Genomic DNA, 24,814 nt, shown 5'->3' on the forward strand with positions numbered 1-24,814 from the left:
GGAAAGACTCAGCATTTGTTCAAAATATTCCCTAAGAAGGAAATAGGGCTCAATGTCCTTCAGATGTTTGGGAATACCGGTTTCAATTATAATGCTGACTGAAATTTTTTTAGAGTTGTAGCCAGAATCCAATTGCACTTTGGGAAAGATTGTGTAAGCTGGTTTTCTTGTTAATTTGTTCCAAATCATAATATAGCAATAGCAATAGCAGTGGACTTATATACCGCTTCATAGGGCTTTCAGCCCTCTCTAAGCGGTTTACAGAGAGTCAGCATATTGCCCCCAACAATCTGGGTCCTCATTTTACCCACCTCGGAAGGATGGAAGGCTGAGTCAACCCTGAGCCGGTGAGATTTGAACCGCTGAACTGCTGATCTAGCAGTAGCCTGCAGTGCTGCATTTAACCACTGCGCCACCTTGGAAGGGCTCTTCTGAATATATTATTGAATAATTAATAAACAACACTCACAGCATGCACAAATATGTGACATCCTCTGAGGCAGTTTTCTATATAAAGTTCATGTGTTAACTAATATAATGTGAAACCCAGCATCACAACTAAGCCAGTTTGAACCTGTGCTATATTTTGGAAACTATTTTTTATGTTGGCCAACGAAGACTGTATGAGATGTTTGAAGTTAAAGTTAAATTAAGAAAGTAAACTATATAGATTTTCAGCTGTTGTTCAATATTGTTTGTAATTTTCTACTGCCTGAGTAAATTAAGGAATATAGGCAAATATAGATCCATTATTTTCCACTTGTTTAGATTGTTTAGATATAACATATTTATTCTTAGCCTATTTCTTTCCTTTGGTTTAAATTATGGACAGGACAGACAGATGTCATCACGTTAAGAAACAGAAAAAAATGAAATAGCTAAGGGAATGTAGTAGAAAAGAGAACAATGAGAACTAATAATTTGCAAAACAGTTTATTATTTTAAAATGTCAGCCCTAATTTTAAGTGACATAATTCTTGTTAAAATCCATGTAGTGATGTCCAAGCTGGAGCCAACCTTTCCTTCAGCCGACAGTTTTATGATGAGCATTGGTCCAAACATCGTGTTGTCACTTGTATGGATTGGTCCCTACAGGTAAGATTTATAACTTGTTTTGTTAATATTTTATGTTTTCAATAGTTGTGTTTTATAGTTTTTAAAATGATTTTACATGTTTATTTTAAATCTTAAGATTGGAAGTTGACTGAAAAATAGACAACTATATACTGTAAATGTTTTAAATAAAGAAAACAAATAGACTTTGTGATCATTTAATTACTTTTCCTTTCTTGTAATCATCCATGGGTGTTGGAACACATATATAACTTAAACTAGATGACACACTTGGATAAGACTGTCTAAAAGATAATAAAATAAATAAGCACACTACTATGCTAGAAATTCCAAGTATTTCGATTTAACTTTTTGAGGAGCAGGCACTAAGATTACAATAATATGTGTCAAGCTGCTAGTGAGAAAAACTTGTGATATTGGATGTTCAAAGAAAATAAGATTTAAAATGCCAGCAAGTCACACAAGTTCATACAGCTATAACCATATTAGCACAGTCATTTGTAAGAAGACATCTAGCCTTGGAAAGGGATGTATAACTTCATTGTTGAATATATGTTCTACATGCAGAATATCTCAATATTCTCAATGGGAAAAGAAATTATACAGCAAGCAGAAGTTTGTGGAAGAGTCACTATTCATTGAAGTGTTTTGTTACATTGACTACAGATAAGCATATTTCAATTTTTGTCCTATTGAGACATATCAGATATAGATAGTAAACATTATTTTATGGGGTTTAGATACTCTACTGGGAATTAAAATTTGCACTTTATGAGTTTTATAATAAGCTTATTCAAAGTTTAACTACAATAGTAAAAGATAATACAAACTAAAAAGAAAAATAGAAAGAAAAAATAAGAAGTGCAAGAAAGCAAATAAAAGAAAAGGAGACTTCCCACATTCAGAAAGGAGAAAGGGGGGGGGGAAATCCCTAAAAAAGTGACTAAATAGTTTCAGTATCTCTTCACTTTTAATTTAACAGATATAAAACTCTTCATACCATAGCTCAATGTTTAAATATTGGGAAATCAAATAAGCAATTTGGGCAATCCAGTAAACCAGTTAACAAATACAAAATCCATTTTTCCAAATCTCTACTCTTAACTATAAACAAATCAAATACACAGTGTATTTTCTAATCCAGATGTCAGCTAGTCCAGAAAGAACCATTCAAAATAACAACATATTCCACATTAATCCTGATTAAACAAGATAAATGTGTTCCTTTTTTCTACATAAAACTATCTTGGTCTTAATCTATTTAAATGATTAATATGTTTTATCTCGAGTGTCTTCAAAACTTTAACATTTCTCTTCTGTAAATCCAGAAGGAAGAAATTATTCCAATTACTCTCTCGAATTGACATTTTTATTTCCTTCTTAATTTTAATCTGATGTTTTTATATGACAAATACCTGTTCACTTTGTTCTCCACAATCATGTCATGTTATTGTTCCATTTTTTTTTCTTTTCTTCATCTTCTTCTGAGACTATGCCATTCATAAGAACACAAACACAACTGACTGTTGATTCAAGGGTCTTGGTGACAGTCCTCAAAAATATCAATTGCGTTATAAATTGCTTACTTATAAGTTGTTGTTCAAATAGTAGGCCTTTATGGATTATTGTGATGCTAACATAAAGTAACAAATAATGTTGATTCTCAAGATAACAAACAGCTTTGGTATATTTTGAATCAGTTATTTTCGGCCTAAGAGATGCAAACCTGCATCCAGCTTGAGAGAAATAATGCAGATATTGAAGTTCAGTTTTTTATTTATAGTATGTAACTTCATCTTTATTGCCAGAGTGGTTTTTGCATCCATGTGTTTTAATTAAATCCATTTTGCAACAGATATGACTAAGTACGTGGGTGGCCGATAGGCCTATGTGGATTTCACAGAAATAGGAAATAAGCCTGAGGAAAAACTTATCTTGGACTATTCAAGGGGGTGGAAATTACATGGAATTCTTATCTGATAGTTTTTTAACAAGCAGCATTTATAGTATTCCCGCAACAGCAAGATAAGCCCAACTTGGAAGGCAACTGCCAAAATATAATTGTTCATTCCCTCAGGCAGGCAAGTATACAGAGTATTTTGTCTCTTCTTTCTTTGTTCTGGGTGGCCTTGTTTCACCTTCTTTTCTTCCAGCTCTTATCTCTCTTAGATGTTCACCTCAGCTACGCTCACTGCCGCCATTTCTGATCCCTAGGTTTCATGCTTCAAACATATAGTTAAATAGGCAGACATACTCAGAATAAACTTTGATGTGTTCCAGTCTTTCCTTTTCTGGTAGTTTGAGAATGGTGTTACAATTTCCAGAATATTATAGTTATGCTGACTGTCATAATTGAAAAGTGTCCATTTGGGAATAATTATGTGGCCTCATACAGTGTATTGTTTACAATGCTTGAATGGCTCAATGAAAGCCACACAATGTAATTTTCTGTTAACCAGGATTATATAATGCAGATAAGCATTCATGTTATTGATCATCAGAAATAAATATAGAAATGTGAAAATATCTTCATGTGTAAAGCCAGTTTTTCTTTTCCATTGCCCCAAACGGTTTCCTCAGAGAAAAACCTGTCTTGACTTTTACTTAATTTCCCTGATATTCCCTGTGTTTATTGATACATTGTTACTTTTAGGTTGCCAGGCCCATCTGATTTATTGCAATGTTTTGCTTTGAGCAATAAACGGTGCTTTCTTCCCCAATTCAAGGTGTAAATTCAAAGCCAGTTGATTAATTATAATACTTAACATATAAGATATTGAAATGACTTTGAAAAAATATAAGACGAATCAATTGCACAATGAAAAAAAAAACATTTCATGTGCTCAAAATTTCATGCTTGAAGTGGCCATTTTATTCTGCTGTTGAGAGTTATCAAATGAAGCTTTGTTGAAGGGTCTCCTACATCTGAGCTAAATCATATTTATTCATAGACCAATACAGATATAATTATAGATGTAGACTTGTACTGCAAGCAGAAGATATCACCATTAAATCATCATGGCATAATGTGCTTATAATATATACTACTAAAATTAGTGGTGTGTGGCACATAAATTAACAACCAGTTCATCCAACACCAAAAATGTGAGCATGTGCTCACATGCCTGCGTGCAGCCTTCCGCGCAGGCGCTTTGCTCACATGTGCGTCTTGCACACATGCATGCGGCTTCAAAAACACAGCTGAATAGGATGGCATTGTGCCAGGGAGGGTGGGCGGGATCACCCGCAGGTCGCAACTACCGGTTCATTTGAACCGGTCCGAACTAGCAGCAGCCCATCACTGACTAAAATGTTCTGTACATTGTAACCAAGTAAAATGTGTAATAGTAGTTGAAATAATTCATATTGTGGAAACAGGAAATAATGAAAAATATATTTAATAACTACAGATATAGATAAAACAATATAATTTCTATGACTAATAGGTCAGGAAACAAGCAAACATTGAACAAGTAAAGAGAAATGGATCAGTGACTGGATCTTCACATACTAAGTTTGTTTTATTGTGTTTCTGTAAAAGCCATAAAAAGTCTGTTGGATAAAAGCTGGCAATTCCTTTGTAAAATTATAAATTATAGTTTGTTTGTTTGTTTGTTTGTTTGTTTATTTATGAAATTTATTTGCTGTACATCTTATATTCAACGACTTAGGAAGCCTTACAGTGGTTAGTATAATTTACAATAGGTAGTATAATTCCAATAGTCTCTATTAATATTTTGTCAAGAACAGCACAGCCTTTAATTTAAGGGGGAAATGTAGATGTGTTGTTAACTGTTAATTTAAATAGTTTTTTTTTATATAAAAAAAAAGCTAGATAGAAGATCAAGCCATCATTCCATGGTTGTGATTCTTGATGGCTCAATACTGTTTCCTGCATCACAGGCAGCACACTGTTAGTATCAGCTACTAGGAAGTGAGAATGGATATTGGTTCTTTCATGCAAATCTGGATGCTGTGTGACATAGAAACTAAACTTGATGGATTCCAGATCCTTATATTTTGGTGTGTTTCAGTAATTTCAAATATAAACCACAGTTTTTCTTTATTTTTTTAGTTTTGCACTATGTGGAATAAACATACACAGACATTTAATGGTTGTGTGCACTTCACAAAATACACCTTCCCTGGAGCATTAAAGTAGCTATATGGCTTGGCTGCATTAAAAAATATTTCTTTGAAGGCAGTCAGGCCACATGCTTCCATTTGCACAGACTTCACATTTGTTGTAAGCTCCACTAAAGCAGAGCAGCTGGCCAAAGTCATTCATTGGGAAAGCCCATGAAGTAGCTAGTCAACCCTATAAAAAGATTAGTCTACTTTGTGCTTTGAGGAAAGAGCATTTGTTTCCTTCTGAATACTTTGCAAAGCTCTAGTATACACAGGCACTTACGTTTAACCACTCACCAATCATCAACAGTGCCACATATGTCAAGCAGATGTGAATGTAAGGATTTCAATCAGGTGAGTGAATTGGCTGATGAAGACAATATAGCAGAGGCTGTCTTTTCATCTCTATTCTCCTAATTTCAGATCTAGTGATGAAGGAACATTTTCTACTTTATAGACCATTCTGTCTTTCTTTCGCCAGACCTTCTGGATGGACCTATCTGTTTATGTGATTTTTACTCAGCATACATCATTTTGTCCACTACTGTTTATCTAAATTTAACTGCCTGTTATTTTCTTTACAGTATCCTGAGTTGATGGTTGCTTCGTATAACAACAATGAAGATGCTCCACATGAACCTGATGGGGTGGCCTTGGTCTGGAACATGAAATTCAAAAAAACAACTCCTGAGTATGTTTTTCACTGCCAGGTGAGACAGTTTAAGATGCTTATTTGATAAAAGATGTGCTGAGGATTACTGTACGTCCCATCTGCCCACAATTCAGAAGAGTTAAAAATAGAAGATATAGAAAGAAAAAAAGGAAGTATGCTAATATTTTCAGAATGCATTCAGTTTTCTAAAACAACATAGGCTGGTTGGAGACTGTGTGTCATTTTTTTGTCTATTTTAAACAATCCCCAAGAGAATTTATTTATAAAAACCTCACACTTATGAAGTAAATGTGGTATACCACTTCCTCCTCCAGCTGGCAACATATGCTTTCCCACCCACGTAAATTCCCTTATGTTTTCTATTTCAAAGCAGCCTGTGCTCTGCTTCACTTTGCTTGGAACGATATTATAGCTTTACAATGCATCAGCACAGAAAAGACTTGCAAATATTAGCTTTGCCAATGGCAGGATAGAATTGAGATCACTGCATTTCCACCAATTACTATCTGATTTTCAAGTCCAGGCACAGGTGTCTCTAAGATCACCATCAATATCCTAGTGCAGTGATGGCTAACCTTTTTGTTAGTGGGTGCCAAAAATGCGAGTGTGTGCAATAGCGTACACACATACCAGCATCCATAATGTAAACCCCCACATGCGCATGGCACACACGTCCCCCATGCTCCCACCACACGCACCGCACTGCTCACCTCCATGCAGAGCTTGGGGAGGGAGGGCATTTTCACCCTCCCCGGGCTCCAGGAAAGCCTCTAGAGCCTGGGGAGGGTGAAAAACCAGCCCAGCTTCCAGTAGGCTTATTGGGCCCATTTTTTGCCATCCCCAAGATCTGGATGCTTTCTTGAAGCCTGGGGAGGGTGAAAACGTCCCCCAGAGGCCTTCCAGAAGCTGGGAACGGATTGTTTCCAAACTTCAGGTAGGCCTATTTTTCACCCTCTCTAGGCTCCGAAGGTTTTCCTGAAGCCTGAGGAGGACAAAAATGGAATCCCTACGGACAGCTGAAAATAAGCTGGCCAGCCTGCGCTTGCACGTTAGAGCTGATGGCTCACGTGCTAGCAGATATGTCTCCGCGTGCCACCTGTAGCACACATGCTATAGGTTCGCCATCATGGTCCTAGTGTAACAATTGAGGCAAAAAATCAAGAGGTATATCTGGAAATTCAAAGACGTGTATCCCTAGCCGCTTTTTTTCAAGATCATCTTGAGCCAAGAATATTTGTGGCAATAAAGTTAGACCTTAACTTACATCCATTCATTTAGTAACTGTTGAAAGTCACGATGGTACTGGAAAAAGTGACTTATAAATGGTCCTTGCATTTACAACTGTCACAGCTTCCCCAGTCATGTGATCAAAAATTAGTGCTTGGTGACTGACATGCATTTACAATGGTTGCAGCATCCTAGCATCATGTGATCAATATTTACTATATTCCCAGGTAGGCTCCAAAAACTAAAGTCAATGGGGAAAGCCAGATTCATTTAATAACCCGTGATTTACTTAACTGCAGTGATTCATTTAACATCCATTGAAAATTTGTAAAATTGGGCATGACTCACTTTGCTTAGCAATGGAAATTCTGGTCCAATTGTGGTCATAAGTTGAGGACTATCCATACTCATAATATCTACAAGGTCCTTTACTGATTTAATTTTGTGTTAGTTAATTTTGTTGCAAGGTAAGGAAGTATGTGGTGATTATCTGAGATCTAACATGATACAAGGCACAACATCTCCTTTTACTAGCTAAATTACAGTTTTTAATCTCAAAATTCCAATCTATTATAATTTCACTATCTCCTCACTTTCTGCAACAAGCAGAAACTCTTTAGTTTGTCCTCAATTTGAAATAATAAACTTATTTTGAACTGAAAATAATACAAGTTAATGCTGTTTTGATTAATGAGGTATCAGATTCATATTTCTCATGATCAAAATATTTAGCCTAGAGCTAAGTACTTTATAGTTTCTCCCTACTTTTTTATCTCTAGTTTATTATGATTGCATTATATTTCAGAAAGGGAAAGCTCTATTTAACTACAACTTTCAAATGTCATCATTGTCTTTAAAAATTTGTTCTATAAGGTCATTACAAATATTGTTTCAGTTGATAATTAGATGCTTGATAACCTTTGAATATCTATTATTCAGATCTGAAACTTCAAACTGCCCTCTCTGCTTAGAATAATTTGCAGGGAGATTATTCATTTGGAGAGAATTTAATCCTTGAAGACTTACAGAACATCTCTGACATTTTCATTACATAATTATTTGTCTTTGCCAATATAATGATGATATATTAATATATTCAAGGTTTTGTTTGAATAAGAACAGTTTGCTGAGATCAAAACTTTAAATGGCTCAGTGGAATCATTTGAGATCTTTGATGAGAGTCAGCCTTTTTGTTCTGTTTCTGATGGAAAATTACGTGGGGTTTCAAACTTCAACCAATCTGAATGAGACCATAAAGTAGCTAAAAATGTACAGTACTAGGAAATATTGTGTCACTCCTTAAAACACTCTACACTATCTTAAATGCTTTCCCTAGTACGTTTATAATGAAAATCACATATGAATTGCCATATTTATAAAGGGAAGATTGTGGGAGGAGACTTAGAAGGAAGATGGATCTAGATATTCCTTTTTGGGGTGGATGGGTGGATGGGCTAATAAAATACATGATCTGGACAGTCTAATTTAATAAGAAAACTATATTCAAAGACTGAGTTCCTTGAGTCAGCTGGAAAACAGAAACAGAAACTTTCAAATATTTCATCTTACCTCAGAACTTGGAAGAGAGGCAAGATGTGTTACAGATTATCATGATGTCATGTTTTGGTTACTTGGTGGAAACCAACTATGTTATTATTTAGTCGCATATTTGTGTATCTAAAAAACTGCAAAGGAAATGATCCCTAACCTGTATCTCAACTCTTAATGTTCACAGTCTTTCTTATTTACCATGTCCACTTTGCAAAAACTATAGTAATTGGTGGTAGCTGTTGCATATGATTAAATAAATGTAGTCATGTTTATTACATCTTATTTGAACAAACATAATTGTCTCATTAAAAAAAAGCTAATATGCATTAAAAACCTGAACCTATTAAGTTGAGTAAAACTGTCAGCAAGTACATCTCCATGAGAGTGCACATCAAAAATAATTTGGGTAGTAAATTATGACTTCTACAATATACATATACAGTTCTACTCAGTGTTTTAATGCACCCATTTTTCATTCCAAAACATTATTAATCTTATTAATATATGTATCAAATTAAAATTTATTTGGCGTCTTATCTATTAATATGCAAATGGTTAGCACATTTAAAAGAAATAGGTAGTATTTTTTGTGCGAATGAACAATTCGAGTGGCTCTATGGTCATGTTTAAAATTTTGTACATTAGCTGCATGTAAAATATTGGAATAAATAAAATAAATTACATCTAAATGGAGGTTTAAGTCCTCCTAACTGCATAGACAACCTAAACCTTGATTGATCTAAGAAAAAAATCAGGTGTATAATGATCAGAGTTTCCATAGGAATTCTGGAATATAATTTATTAGAATTTAGGAATTCTATTCAACTATAGGTAATCTGTATGTTGAAATGTGTAGACCAACATCTGAGAAATGTTTATAACTTGCTTTTTCCCATCTTGCTTCTTCTACTGCTTCAGTTCGTACTTTCTGACTCTAATTTTATACAATTGTTTTCGTTAATATATCTACATTCATTGAAAAAATAAGTTTATTTAGTCGTTCTTAGAAATAAAAAATAAAATTAATTATTAAAATAAAATATATCACAAAAATCATAACATAGTAAACAATAACATGAAGTAGAAGATTACTTTTATTTCATATATTTAGTTTTTTAATGCAATTCTGAATATTTTATTTACTGTTAGATCAATAATGAATCAAAACATAATCCAAAAGAAGTCATTTTTATCTTGGTTATAAATGCTTTTCTATTTTTGTTTTTATTTTACAATAAAATATTGTAGATAAGCATTAATAAGTGATAAAACAAGAAACAATCAATAATATGAATAAAATCACTGCTAGATAACAGGCAGAAAGTTAGGAAAGAAATCCTGGCAGAATAAAATGTAATTATTCAAAAGCTCAGAAACACCAATTTTGAAGCATTGTATGTGCTTTTCTTCTTAAGCTGATAGAAATAATGCAGTTCGGTTGACTGGGTATTAGTACAAGAACAACTCAAATAGGCACAGCTGAAATTTATTCTGCATGAGTTTGTTTAATAGTGGAGTCAAGAATACCAATCTATAAAAGCCTATTTTAGTATTCTTGTACTAAATAAGTTTACTTTAGTACAGGAGGCAGGAGGCTGCAATTTCTAACTGAAAATGGTGGGAATGCAAACCCCTTTATATTGATTTATGCAGATAAAAATATACTTATAATATGTGAGATCAGAAAATAAAGGTGAAACCAGAAAAGATGAGAGTTTTAAAAAAAATTAGAATCAAGATTCTTCGATTCAGAATAATAATATCTTTTCTCCTTGTTTCATTTATTTGCCTTCTAAACATGCTTATGACCATACTGGTATTTTTTTTTTGCTTCTCTAAGTGCCCAGGAAGTGTAGGTAGGGAAAGGCAATCTGCTTAGCAGAAAAACATTTTCTTCTTCATGGGAATCTTCAAAATAAGTCTAAATTGCATTGCAAAATTTTATGTGGTTAAATTTATATTTTATTCAATATGTTTTCATACTGAACATCACCAGGCATTTTCAGTACAATGATAACTATTACTTTCATTATTACCAACTATTTTCCCACAGTTTCCTTGGTATGTGTGTGTGTGTGTGTGTTCCAGCATAACTCGGGTATGCCTTCAGCAATTTAAACCAAACTTGGTACACAGATGACTTATTCTCTGGAAACAAATACTGTGGAGATAAGACACCCCTAACACCCCTCGGGATGTGTGTTCTGTTAAGATACAGCCTGTTGTGTCATTCTGCCGGCTTTACTGTACAGCAGAGTGGAGTTGCCATGGTAATAACTTCACAGTATTCCACAAGGGGTTTTATCTGGTAAGGAGGAAAATCCAACATTAGAAATTATGTTTCGTCTGGACATTTCCCCTCTATAAATAAATACCTAGGCAATGCCAGGTTATTGGCTAGTTTTTTATAAAATTGAAATTGCAATTAGTGCCATTTTTAAAAATTCTGAATGTTAATCATTTTTTTGGTTACTTTAAGCAGGGATGGGCAGTATGAAACTCCAAAGCTTCCAACCTTTGGTTATTAGTAGTACCTGAAATTTTTTCAGATTTTCTGGAAAATAATCTCTGCCTTTTTGAGATGAGATAATAATGAAAAGCAAAGCACTCCTCTAGAAACAACGCACAATATGTCAACAATAAGATCAGAACTTCCTTATTTTCAAGCATGGAAAAGAAATGAGTTTTAGTGAGAGAATTTGCTTCATATTTTGCCTTATCAGGGAACTTGGTGTTGTTTCACAAAGTCTTGTTCAGCAGTTCCAGGAGCAAAAGGGTTTTTCACTCAGGTTATGCAGCATCTCCAATAGGCGAGTGGAAGGATCAAAAGAATCTTAGAGCATGCAGATGACATGTGCTAAAGTATGTTCCGGGTACTGAAACTATCAGGGATAGCCTCAGCATGACTTGGAGTGATATAAAACAAAGCAAAATATCTTCATTTTAAAAATGGAAAGCGCCGTATAAAATATATTTTACATAGACCTCCACTAAAGGGATACGTGCATTCCAAATCCAAGAATCCATATTACAATGAATGAATGGCTATGAAGCCTTACATGAACTGGCCATTTTTAACCTGGGCCTGCTGCCAGCCCATGAAAGATTTCTCTTCTCTCTGTGGGCGGAATAAACAAAACATTCTGGATCAAAACTTTTGTTTTTCATTTCGTGCAATGTTTCTGAGAAAGAAATATACCCACTTCTTCTTTTCCTGGAACTCTTCCTACAAAGTAAAAAGATTAAGACAGAAGAAGAAAATAAACTTTCCCACTGTGAAGGATTTGGGGCAAAGAGATATGGTCATTGTGACCATTCTTGCCTGAGATAGCATACAGCAGATAGAAAACAATTGATGGTTTCCACATGCTTTATATATATGTTCATAATATACAATATTTGGCCAGGTAATATGACTCCATTTCAAAGCAGCTATTCAACAAAAGACCAAAATTAGAAAGTTTTTCAGATGTTGCAATAGTTATCTGGAGAATTGTATAATACAGGGTTATAACAGCAAGAGATGAACAGGTGTTTCTTTACAAATACAAATTGTTTGGAACTTGAAAAGTCAGTACAAAGTAATAACTAGTGCAGTACTTTATGTTTTTGTTAATTAATTATCTCAGTATTGTCCATCTTCTAAAATCATGGTTACTAGAACATGTATAATTTTCAATTTAATGCATTGCTTATATATATCCCAAAGGTGCTTTTTTTCAAGAGGCAACTGACTTTTTGTTTTTCCTTGAAGTTGTTTTGCTTCTCATCCAAGAAACTTCTTGAGTTCAGAATGAATGGTGGAGAATGAAGAATTGAAATGTCTTCAAGGAAAAACAAAGAAACTTCAGTTGCCTCTTACAAAAAGCATCTTTGGGACAATGATGACTTGGATGACTGAGATCCTCCATAGACATTTCTTCTATATGATATGTTAATTCCAGAGTGTTATGGCTTCTTATTTCTTATATAGTTTCCATCTATGGATTATTCTTCCTAGAGGAAAAGAGGACCAAACTGAGATCATTGTTTATCATAGTAAGAGAGTCCATTTCCTCCTCATCCTGCAATCAAAGAACACATATAGTTTTTTTTAATGTAACTTCATATGTTGATCTTTGGAACTAAATGGAGCACAACCCAATGAAACTAAAATCTGGAAATGGCCCTGTGCAGCCATGAATTGTGGTTTTGTAGCCATCTTGATAGATTACTTGGCACAGCAGCAAAACTTTGGGAGTGGCATCTATTTTGGTTCTTTCTACAGTACCAATATCCAGTGATCCGCGCTTGGTAGGCTCCATGTCACTGCTAAGCTGTCAATTTCTATGTGGGACATGGCCCTTAGGCTTTCTATTTTAATTTCAATAAAAGCTGCCCAAGCTTGGAAAATATTGTGGTTTGGTTCTAGACATAAACCGCTTAACCACACTGTGGAATGTTTCTCCCTCCTGTGCCTGGCCTCAAGTTTTCTGTAGTGGTTTTCATACACTGTCATTAAATTATGCATTTGACCACCCCTCATTGCTTATTCTGGTGTGGTCTTTCCTTTTAAACTGGGTGGATGGAATCACAAATGCCTATCTTAGAATTAAACACACTGAAGTTAACTGAAAATCTGTATTTAGTGGCCAGCATTGGCTAGAGTTCTCTCCTTCTCCATTCCCTACCACTGATTTTCATTTCTTCTTTGCTGATTTTTTCCCTCCTAAATAAAAATATGTCACTTTTGTTATATACAGTTATCTACTAGCCTGGTTTGTGAGGATATGAGAAATACAGCTTCTTAACCTCTGTTGCATACTTCTGTTTCTATAAAATGTGTCTGGATATAAAAAAAGAAAGGGGAAAAAGAACAAATTCTTTTGCAGCTTCATTTTAGTTTGGAAAAAATGTTTTAGTTAGTTTAGTGTTCTGATGTCCCTCCATTATTTTCTCTCTTCTGTATCAGTTATTACTCACTATAAAGCTTCAAAAATAATCAAAAGAGCAAAAGAGGAATTTCATCTTTGTTCATGGTCAGACCAAGCAACATTTTGGTTGGCATGTGTAGTAAATCCTCTGATTTAGTATACATTTGTTGTATTCCTTTCTTGGGTAACATATGCCTTTTATGAAAAAAGTTCCTGATACAAAAACCTGAAGGGTACAAAAAACCAGCATGGGAAGATAAAATAATTCAATGAGCTATCTGGCCCAGTCAACCTAATAAGAGAAACTCTTATCAAACTTTTCTGCTAACTGCCCAAATCAAGCACTTCTTAGGTTATTGGATATCCTTTTCCAAGATAAGCAACTAATGCTATAAAATAACATTTGATTAAAGGCAAAAGTTTACATTTGTGAAAACAGGCCTGGCATGTTTTCAAATCTTTTGACTATTCCTTAAAACATCCAATTCACAAACTATATTTTATGAGGTCAAATTATAAAAATATTGATGACGTGCTAAACCACAAATGGTGACAAAATCATTGAACATCTTAAAAAGTATGTCTTTGAAAAAAACAACAACCAGACCTGTCTTTTACATATGACTTATATTATGGATATCCTAAAGTGCATCACAGCATTTGTTTGGTTTAAGATGCGGGAGCAAGCTCCAGTGATTGAAATCATAAATATGTCCTCATCGTCTGTAGCATTGTTGGTATAGTACTATTTTATCAAACAAGGTAAGGTCTGTAGTTTATTATTTGTTGATTGAAATACATTTTGGCACAACACCCTTATTAAATCATTAGGAATAGCAAGATAAACAATTTTAAGGTGTTAATCTCTGCAGTGAGAATCAATGGGAATTTGAAGTAGTTAACCTTGGCAAGATAATGTATGATGTCTTTCATGAGCTGCCTGATGTTTTGTTTGAAAAGAATTTATCTAGAATTGCTTCCAGCCAGGTAAATGTTGCACTGGTTTAGTAATAACCTCCTCCAGCATCTAACTTTAGTGAAATCCATTAAGTTAGTGAAATAACACCTAGCGATTAGAAGAGCTTTTCCCCCTTAGGGATCACTTAATAGACCTATCTGTATCTATGTTAATGTTTTTCTTCTGGTGCGAAGCAAAAATATCTTGACTTTCATTTGCCTCTTACATAATTTTATGCCTTTAGGCTGTCACAGAGGTGTATATTTTATTCTTTGGTTTCCAGTTTTAAATACATGTCTTTCTACAAATTAGTTTTTTCTGTTTTATGATGACTTTTTTAAATTTTATAATTAAATTTGTTGTTCTTAGTATGTCTTTCTGAACTATTTAGCTAGTGGTTTGGTATAGTGGTTAGGCACCAGGCTAGAAACCCAGATATTGTGAATTCAGGTTCTCCCTGTGGTACAAAACCAGTTGAGGGACTTTCGGGCTGTCATTCTTTCTCAGCCTTAGGAAGTAGGCAATGGCAATCCACTTCTGAAATTCTTGACAAGAAAACTGCAGGCCTAGACCTGGCAGTCACTAGGACTGAACCTTGATGTGAAGGCAAACTTGATAAAGAACTTTCTATAACTTATGTAGGAAAAAAAAGACGTGCCCAGATTATAGCCTTCAGTATTTTTCAAGAAATAAATTTCCCCAATTTAATCAAAATAGTATAACAGTTGTTGCCTTCAGCTGTAGTTTATTGCTACTCCTCCCCCCCCTCTTCACAAACAAAGAAATGAAGACTACATTTCCTTTTCTGCTAGTGAAAAAGCACTAGAGCATTTTAAGCTACAAACTCATAATTTGGAGAGCATTTGGATTTCTGGGGCATGTTACCAGATTACAGTTCTCCAAGACTGATATTTAGGCCTATTGAGAACACGTAATAACATGTAGAATCATGGGTGGGTAATAAGTTTAAAGAAAAGCATTGGGCCTTGAGAGTATGTGAATCAGAGCAGTGGATAGATATATTGAAAAATAGTTATTAGGCAATAAAGACTAGTTGTGAAGAAAAATGAGCACATACAAAATAAAAGCAAAACCTACTGCTATTCAATCTGCACAACTGGGTGACTTATTTCCTCTCTCCCGTATAACTTGGGTGGGTGGGTGGTCTTAGGTTCCTTTGCTTTTTTAGAAAAATCTTCAATGTTAATCAGTGCTACCTTTGTAGTGAGTCACTGCTCCCTACAAAAAAGAAATTGCCTGCAAAACTACCTGTTCCTAATATAATGTCAGGGGTGGGATTTTACTGGTTCAGACTGGTTCAGGTGAACCAGAAGCTCCGATGATCAGCTGGGAGTGATCAGGTGGACCCGTCCACCCATCCCAGCACTTTACTGACCTATATCTTCTTGGTTGATTCGTGCAGCAAGCGCATTGCCACACTTCAACTATGTTACTCCCCAGCACTAATGCAAAAAATAAGTTTTCTTAAAACTGTGCACACGCTCAAAGCATGCGATCACCGAACCGGTTGTTAAACTGGCAGGATTCCACCACTGTATAATGTCAATAGCTGCTATTCTGAAGGCATTAGGCTAACTGTTTCATTGACTTATTTTACTAGACTTAGAAGGATCAGAATGCTGTCGAGCATGTTAAGTTATTTTCTTGATACACTTTTTATTGAGCTCATTCCATCACTTAATTCTCATTTTCAGTAGATGAATTTGGTCTAATTTCTGATCAGTGGTTTGGCTTTATGTAAGTTACCTTGGGGGAGTTCCACTGTGAACAGTTAATTCTGGCTTCCCCCAAAAATGTTTCTGTACATTAACTTAATTATAATTCACATACCATAACTCTGTAATGTAAAGTTAAAAGTCACTAGTTGAAGCATTGGAAATTTTCTAGAATTCTAGATTTCTACAGAGACATTATGATCTTTGAAAAAAAAATTAACAGAGTTGGAAACATTCAGGTTCAGCACTGAGAAATTGAAAATAGGAAGAAAAGAACACTATGCTGAACCATACAAAGACAAAATCTACATTAAATATGCTCATCACAGCAAGGCTATTGTATCATTATGTTTCATTGCTAAAATACCATATGTCAATGAATTCGTGTGATTGAAAATAATAAAATAAAATATGTAATAAAATGTAATGTAATAAAATATATAGAGGCTACAGTCAAAATAACTTGTTCAGTATTTCAAGATAATCACAATCCCAATTTAGCTGACGTTTATAAGAATAAAAAGACTCCCATTGAGAATTGCTTATTCAGTCATTTCGTTCCATAGGTTTTCATTACTTACAAATAATGCTCTACCCATATATGATATTAAACTTGTACTGTCAGTATATAGGTATAAATATATTTTCATTTATATGTAGAAGATTTAATAAAATATTTTTGGGATGGCCCTTTCTTCTAAATAGTTTGATGTGTCAAAAATCATGAATTGTCTTTAGCTAAATTCCAAGGAGCACCCTTTGGGTTATGGGCTTGCCTGGAATCTAATTCAACAAGAGATTAATTGCAATGAACGGATGTTATGGTCTGAATCAAAACCAGCAGTGAACAGTCTTGAGTATAAGCTTCATATTCCATTTCGATGTGCTGCTTTGCATGATCATTTTCCTCAGCTCACAAGCACCAATATTGCATAAATATGTATTGTACTGGTAGCCCAAAGAAGAATCATTGTCTTCAATGGCACCTTAATTATATTAATGCATAATTATGAAATAGGTGATTAGAGAAAGGAAGGCCCACCTATATCTATACTAAGTAAGAATAATCAGGATCACATTGCAATATTTTGATCTGAAGGAAATTCAATGCTTTTTCATATATCCATACTGTAGTAGGTTCTACTTGAAAATCTTGTGCAATAAAATTATACTTGTGACAATATAATAATTGGAACAGGTCTGGTCAGCAAGGTCTTCATGAATAGCTTCATGAATTCTTTCTGAATAACTGTGAATCCACAATGAGCATTCCCTCCCTTTCTACAGCCAGGTAATTCCTCTAAGCTGAGTATTAGCCTTATCAATATCTTTGTGTCCCAATGAACATAATTCAGTCAACATAACTTGGCAAAACTTCATTTTATGTGTCACGTGTGCTCATTCACAACAGGACGCTTTGTTCATGGCCACTCCTACCTTAATCACCCCATGATTGGACTATGTCAACAAGGGGCTGCCCTTGAAGATCATTCAGAAGCTTTAGTTGAACCAGAATGCAGCATTTTGCAACAACAATTTGTTATGTCTATGTGTGAACTGCATTAGTTTTCAGCAGATTTTTGTTGTAAATCAAGGAATGGGCAATCACCTTTAAAGCCCTTCATGGCATAGGACCAGGTTACTTTTAGGATTATATTCTCACATCTTTCTATTCCTTATGCTCCCAAAGGAGAGCATGTTACAAGTTCCCTCTATTGAATGCTGTCATTTTACAAAATTTAAGATGCATGTGTTTTTGTTTTTTACCTCTGGGCTCTAAAATATCTTCACCCCATTCCCTCACTACACAAATATAGAAAAGGGTTCAATTCTCCTCATCTTTATGAAAACAATTTTCCCCAGAAAACCCCAGAAGCATTTGGGTCCAGTTTAATAACTCCTTTTGTTATTTTTATTATGATGTTTGGTTACCAGATTATAATTTGTATTTTATATTTCTACATTGTGTATGTTTGAATATAATGTGGTTCTAAATTGATTGTTTTTCTCTTGTATGCCATTTAGAGTCACATTAGAATTTGAGTTGGGCAGCTCTATGATTTCAGTAAACAAACAAACAAAACTTGCAAATTAAATCAGTAGGCCACTTGTGGCCTTTGAATATTTATTCTCTAAAGGAATACAAATATTGAGTATACAAAATGTATTCCATTATACACATGCCATATAAAAAGTGGGCATCTTCAGTGCAATACATAAGACATTTACCTTCAATTCTTTAAATTGCAAGGCAGTATTTTTTTCACCCAGTAAATGATTTTGAACAGAAGAATTTAATTTTGTTCTTAGGAACTCCAGTTTCTTTTTTAAAAAGAATCTAAGAATCCACATATTTTTTACATACCTTTGGGAGGTATTCCTGCCCTATCCTTTGCCCCATTTCTCCATCAAGCACATATCTCTGCAGGACCTTTTGAAAATATAGAGAAAATAATAGGGAATCTGAATCTCCCCATCTCCTACATACACATTTTTCATCAAATTATCTTTAAAGTGATTTTAAATGAAGAAAGTGTGTGAGCAAGATTTAAAGTCAAAACAATATAAGGAGGAAATTGCAAACAAATGTAACATATAAAAAAACCTAGTGTCTTTTCATTCATAAGAATTCTTCCTATTGGAGCAATCAAAACATTTTTTTACTATCCATTAAATAATATTTATTAAATGTAGATGAAGATCCATCCTGAAATTATTTTGACAGCTGATAAAATACATTTGTTTGGTATTTTTTGGCTATAACTTTTCTTTAATACTGCACCACCTTATTCTTCATGAATACATAGATGGTTAGAGATTTTATAATGAACAACATAGTCAATGCTAATGCTCATATATTTAAAATATTATTCTGGGTTCTGAAAAGAGAAATATTTGAGTTAAGCCACCAGTAGATAAAAGATTTGTAGTAACTCTTTGTCTTGCTAGTTGCTTAAATTCACACAGGAATCTCTATTGTGTTGAACTTAGTTGCAGACACAAGTACAGATAAGACACTGACTACAATTTTAATAATAGGATGTGACATGAAGAGTATATTTCATGTATGTAAACCAGCTTTCCCAAATGGTTTATGCAAGGTTCTGATGAAAATTAAACTACATTTGCAAATGGTAATAATTGTTTCACACTCCACTTACTGTGATCGTACCATGCATCCAGATGTAGAAAAACAAATTAAGAGCCTTTAACCTCCTCCCCCTCCTCCAACAAATTCCAATAATACTTTCATAGTATTCTAGAATATTTGCTTGTTTTCTTCACCTAGCAGATATATTTTATAAATAATAAGTGTTCATGTTTGGCTCTAAGGCTTAATGCAGTTTCCTAAATAGCCTAGGAACTATCACCAAGGCAGTATAGGTAGTCCTCAATTTATGACCACAATTGAGCTCAAAATTTTGGTTAAGCAAGTCATTTGTTAAGTGAATTATGCCGCATTTTACAATCTTTTTTGCCACAGCTGTTAAATGAATCACTATAGTTGATAAGTTACTAACAGTAAAGCTGGCTTCTCCATTGACTTTGTTTGTCAAAAGGTTGCAAAAAGTGATCTCATAATCTTGGGGCCCAGCAATGGTCATAAATATGATCTAGCTGCCAATATCTGGATTTTGATCATATGACCATGGGGATGCTACAAAGGTTGTAACTGTGAAAAATGGTCGTCACTTTTTTCAATGCCGGTCACTAAAATGAACTGTTTTAAATCAAGGACTCCCTGTACTCCTATAATCTTCCCTGTATATTTGCCTAACACATATAGTGCATGGCTTGAAAACCTTGACTCTTTTGTTGAAATTCTGTCAATTTATCTTCCCAGTTAATTGAGACTCCGGGTAATGTGCAATAATTAAAAATAACAGTAAAATTAACAAGAATGATATTAGTCTGGGAATGTTTAATTCACTTATTCTTAGTCACCCCAAGCCTTCAAAACCTTGTAAAAGAGGGATAAGATATGCACATATTTGCTCTATAGCCCAGATATATTTTTATTACATAGGTGAAATATTTTGCTGCAATTATGATAAAATATATTAAGGAGTATGATAACTAAGCAGTAAATAAATCATCTTGTATGTACTAGACTTTCCTTTGCTTCATTCTTCTGCCCTGCTGTTCAATACTTCCTGTTTGACTCTTCCATCTCTTTGATGCTTTCTTTGTGGTTACTTCCAATTAAATCAGCACTAGATAATCCTGGAGGCTGTTACAGTTGCCATGAGAGCGCTCCAGATTCTTAATCAAATCCATGTGTCCAATGTGCAGTGCAGTCCTATACAGGCTTACTCAGAAGTAAGCCTCGGTGGGCTTTAACTTCCTAGCAAGAAAATCAATATAGAATTGAAATCTAAGCAAGATGCTACAGCTGAATGTGGTGATAACCATACAGGAAGAAGTCCAAATACTATTATTAGAGAAGTTATTAGTTCAAACTCACACAGTAGTCACCTATTCACTTTCTAGAATGCTTCATCAGGAGGAAGGAAGGAAGAAGGGAGGGAAGGAGGAAGGAAGGAAGATTATAATGAGAATGAGGGTGGGTCTGAGGGAAGTCCTGCCTTAGCACTTGGTCAGTACAGGTGGCCCTGAAACAAGTGATGTCAAGCTGGCCATGCCCACCCTGGCAACTCCTACCCTGACCATGCCCCCCCCCAGCCCCTAAGGTCAAACACAATATTGATATGGCCCTCCCTGTTCTAAGGGCATTTCCTTTTCTACAGTAAGCATTTCCAATTATATTATGTTTTGTCAGGAAACATGCTAGTATGTGTATGATCTGCTTATGGAATTAAACTAGGATTATATCAAGAAGGTGCTTCTGAAGACACATTTTCCTAAATTCCCTCAGGTGTTCATGTCCCAGAATGCTTGTTCTTTGAGTACAGAGAAATATTATACAAATATATTTAAAAATTCGGGTAAAATGTTGTACCCTATTTTTCCTATGAACAATAGAAGACTCCAAACTAAAAATGGAGACCATGCTGATATTCAAACTATGACTTTGTTGTTTAGTTAAAGACAACAATAAACACAATAATAAATATAGAAAAAAACAATATTATTAAAAATATAAAAGTCACTTATAGAATACCAACTGCCTGGTACAGAAGAATAAAATATGCACCACAATGCACCTATTCTAAAGTATCATTAGCTGAAATCTCTGACCTAATCAGATCTCGAGGAGCTTTCAGAACATTAACAGAATGTTCCATATGGCAACTGCCATGGCATGGCCAGCTTGACATCTGAAGCATAAAATGGAAAAGGAAATAGTGAAAGAACAAATGATAAAAGCACAGAACTTTGGCTATAATATTGAATTGGATAAATGGGAAAAATTTTGGGGAACAAACTTAAAAATGATACTATCAGTTGCATACAAGGAAAATCAGTACAAAATGTTTTACAGATGGCACCTGGCACCAACAAGGTTGTTGTTGTTGTTTGTTTGTTGTTTATTATATTTATATGCTGCCCTTTTCCCCTGAAGGGGACTCAGGGCGGCTCACAACTCAAACCAGGGAAGGGGGATACAGACAAAAAATTAAAAAAACAAAGCATAACAATGCATAATTTAAAACACACAACAGTTATACCATTCGAGACAGGGGCAACAGCTCTTTAGCCCCAGGCCTGTCGGAACAGCCAGGTTTTAAGGTCTTTGTGGAAGGCCTGGAGGGTGGTGAGGGTTCGAATCTCCACGGGGAGTTCATTCCAGAGGGTTGGAGCAGCCACAGAGAAGACTCTCCTCCGGGTAGTCGCCAGTCGACACTGGCCGGCGGATGGAATTCGGAGGAGGCCTAATCTGTGGGATCTAATCGGTCTAGTGGAGGTAATTGGCAGCAGGCGGTCTCTCAAGTTTAGTTAGCTTAGTTTAGTTTAGTTAGCTAAAATCTTAACAAATATCTCCCCCAAATGCTGGAAATGTGAATCAATACATGGAACATACTACCACTTAGGGTGGACCTGTGAGGAGGCTAAATGTTTTTGGAAAAGGATCAAAAAGTGGCTAGAGGTAATAATAGGTGTTAAAATAGAATGGAAACCTGAAGTTTTTTTATTAGGAATAATGTCTGTGAAATATAAAAAAGAAATTCAGTATTTAATATTACATATAATTACAGCGGCAGGGATTGCCTTTGCCCAAAAATGGAAAAACAAATTAATTCCAAGCGAAGATGAAATAATAAGAAAGGTTATGGACTGTGTTGAAATGGACAAATTAACAAAAGAAATCCAGGGACAAGAAGAAACAGAATACTACTAGATATGGGATGAATGGTATAGGTGGATGGAGAAAAAAAAACAAGGGTCAATGAAGGAAGACAACAAAACCCAAAAATAGTAGTTAAGGAGAATTAACACATATATATGTTTCCAAGTGGTTTAAACGTACTAGAGGTAATCAGCCAATAAAGCAGACAGAGGAGTAAGATAAGAGGGTTAAGAATGGTGAAATACAAATGAAATATAATAGAAGGGAAAACAATATAAGGTGAGTGATATTGATTGGCAATTGCTATTAGAAAGAATAGGAAGCTCCTGTTTGTATTGTATTGTGTAAATGTGGTATACATCTTAAGTTTTGTGTGTGTGTGTATTTTACATGTTTATAAATAAAATTTAAAACTTAAAGAAAAGAAAAGGCTTCTCTCCTGGAATCCACCAGTCCCTAACAGATGGAACCCAAAACTCTGCCAGATCAAATGCAATGAGCAGATATAATTGGGGAGAGACAGTCCCTAAGATAGCCCATAGCATGAATGGCTTTAAAAATCAAAGCCAACATCTTGAATTTGACCCAGAAGTAAACTGGCAACCATTGCAACTCTGCATTAGGTCAAGTTTCCAGATACTCTTCAAGGATAGTATCTTTAGAGTTTATTACATTCCAACCTGGTGGTAACTGGATATGAGTGATTGAGAATAAAGTCTGAAAGGACTTCGAGACTCCATGTCAGGTTTGTCTAGGGCAGTGTAACCCAGTCCAACTCTAAAGGTGGCATAATCCTAGAAATGTCAGGCCTCAAAATCCAAAGCCACTCATCCTTGCCAGGGTTCAATTGAAACTTATTTTCCCCACCCATATGCTCATACCTTCTAGGCATCAGGATAAGATACTCATAGCATCACTTAATTCACCAAAGATAGAGTAATTGGATATCATCAGCCTACTGATACCTCACCCCATGGCAATGGATGAGCAAGTGCCATATAGATGCTGAATAAGAAAGAACCCTGAACCCTGTAACAATACTCACCTTAATTCTCTGAGTCAATCCTGATGGATATCATGGCCAATGGTATTGAAACTCACTAAGAGGTCAAGTAGGATTAGGATGCTGTCCTTTTGAGAGACCAACCAAAAGTGTAACCAACGCTGTTTCTGTCCCATACTCAAGCCTAAATCTCAACAAAATCTCTGAAGCTGCTCAGCAACTAAATTCCCAATCATCTTCCCAAAAGGGAGACTAGATATTGTCTAGTATAGCAGGGACAAGTGATGGCTTCTTGAGAGACTGTACCAAAACCTTTTAAGAGGTAAAGCAACACCTACTCACTCAGAGAAGAACTAATTACTACTAGAACCCACTCAGATAGCACCATCTGGGCTAGTTTAATAAGCTAGGAGGAACATGAATCTAAAGAGCAGGTGGATAAGATCACAGTCATAAGACAACAACCTTATAAATGGAAATATCAAACTCCCCTAAGACCTCAAGTCCTATCTCCAAAAGGGCTTCACTACCTGCTGGATTCAGCCAGGTGTTGATGATATGTGCCAGTTTAATCTTCTCATCAATTATTAAATCACTAATGAGGAACAGAACAAGCTGGCACTTATAAACAGTAGTCAGAAGCCAGGGTCATTGAAGGTGTCCTGACAGGGTATTGGCACTGAGATCAAGGAGCTGGAATGCAAAACCAGTCCCACATTCCCCAGAATGCCCCACTTCCTGTCTTCCATTATATCTCCTTATGCCTGCCACCACAATTATATTATGTGTGCCTCCATCCCAGCCCCATAGAGTAACCCTATTACTATATCCGAGCCTTCTAAGATCCAAGATGGAAAACTTCCCTTTGTCCTCTTTAACCAGACCTGGAAGGAGAAGCTGGGCACCCTAAGGCATTTTAGCTTCACTATTCTTGGTGCCATCAGGATTCCCAGCCATGACCACCACACTCACTGTAACATATACTCATCAGCACATTCGTACAGAGTCTCTTTGGGTAATGAGATGGGCAGCATATTTATTAAATAATTTAATTAAAAAGAACACTAATAATCTTTTGTTCTGTTTGCAGTGTAGGGATTGTTATGGATATGGACAGTATGTTATGTAGGAGTGTGTTGTAAACATTGGAACTAGGCTCCTTCAGATACTAAGATGATGTCACATTTCACATAGGATTTTGTCAAAAGCTACTGAGATAAATGATCATTGCTGATTTCACTATATTTGAAGATACACATGGATTCATTAACAAAATTCTAGGTTTACTTTTCTCTGCTTAT

General features: G+C 35.1%; 1 protein-coding gene across 6 annotated transcripts in view; it reads left to right on the forward strand.

Annotated features, from left to right (window-relative positions):
* DYNC1I1 (dynein cytoplasmic 1 intermediate chain 1) overlaps positions 1–24,814 on the forward strand; it is a 188,618-nt gene that overhangs the window by 98,826 nt on the left and 64,978 nt on the right. For all 6 annotated transcript variants that reach the window (XM_087712713.1, XM_087712711.1, XM_087712716.1 and 3 more), the window contains exons 9-10: positions 996–1,095; positions 5,787–5,912. In XM_087712713.1, the coding sequence (XP_087568839.1) occupies positions 996–1,095; positions 5,787–5,912 (226 nt within the window). The remainder of the gene's footprint in view (positions 1–995; positions 1,096–5,786; positions 5,913–24,814) is intronic.

This window comes from Thamnophis sirtalis, unplaced genomic scaffold (genome assembly GCF_051295495.1).
Source record: "Thamnophis sirtalis isolate CommonGarterSnake01/CBP01778 unplaced genomic scaffold, rThaSir2_p1.2 scaffold_4, whole genome shotgun sequence".
Classification (NCBI taxonomy): Eukaryota; Metazoa; Chordata; class Lepidosauria; order Squamata; family Natricidae; genus Thamnophis; species Thamnophis sirtalis.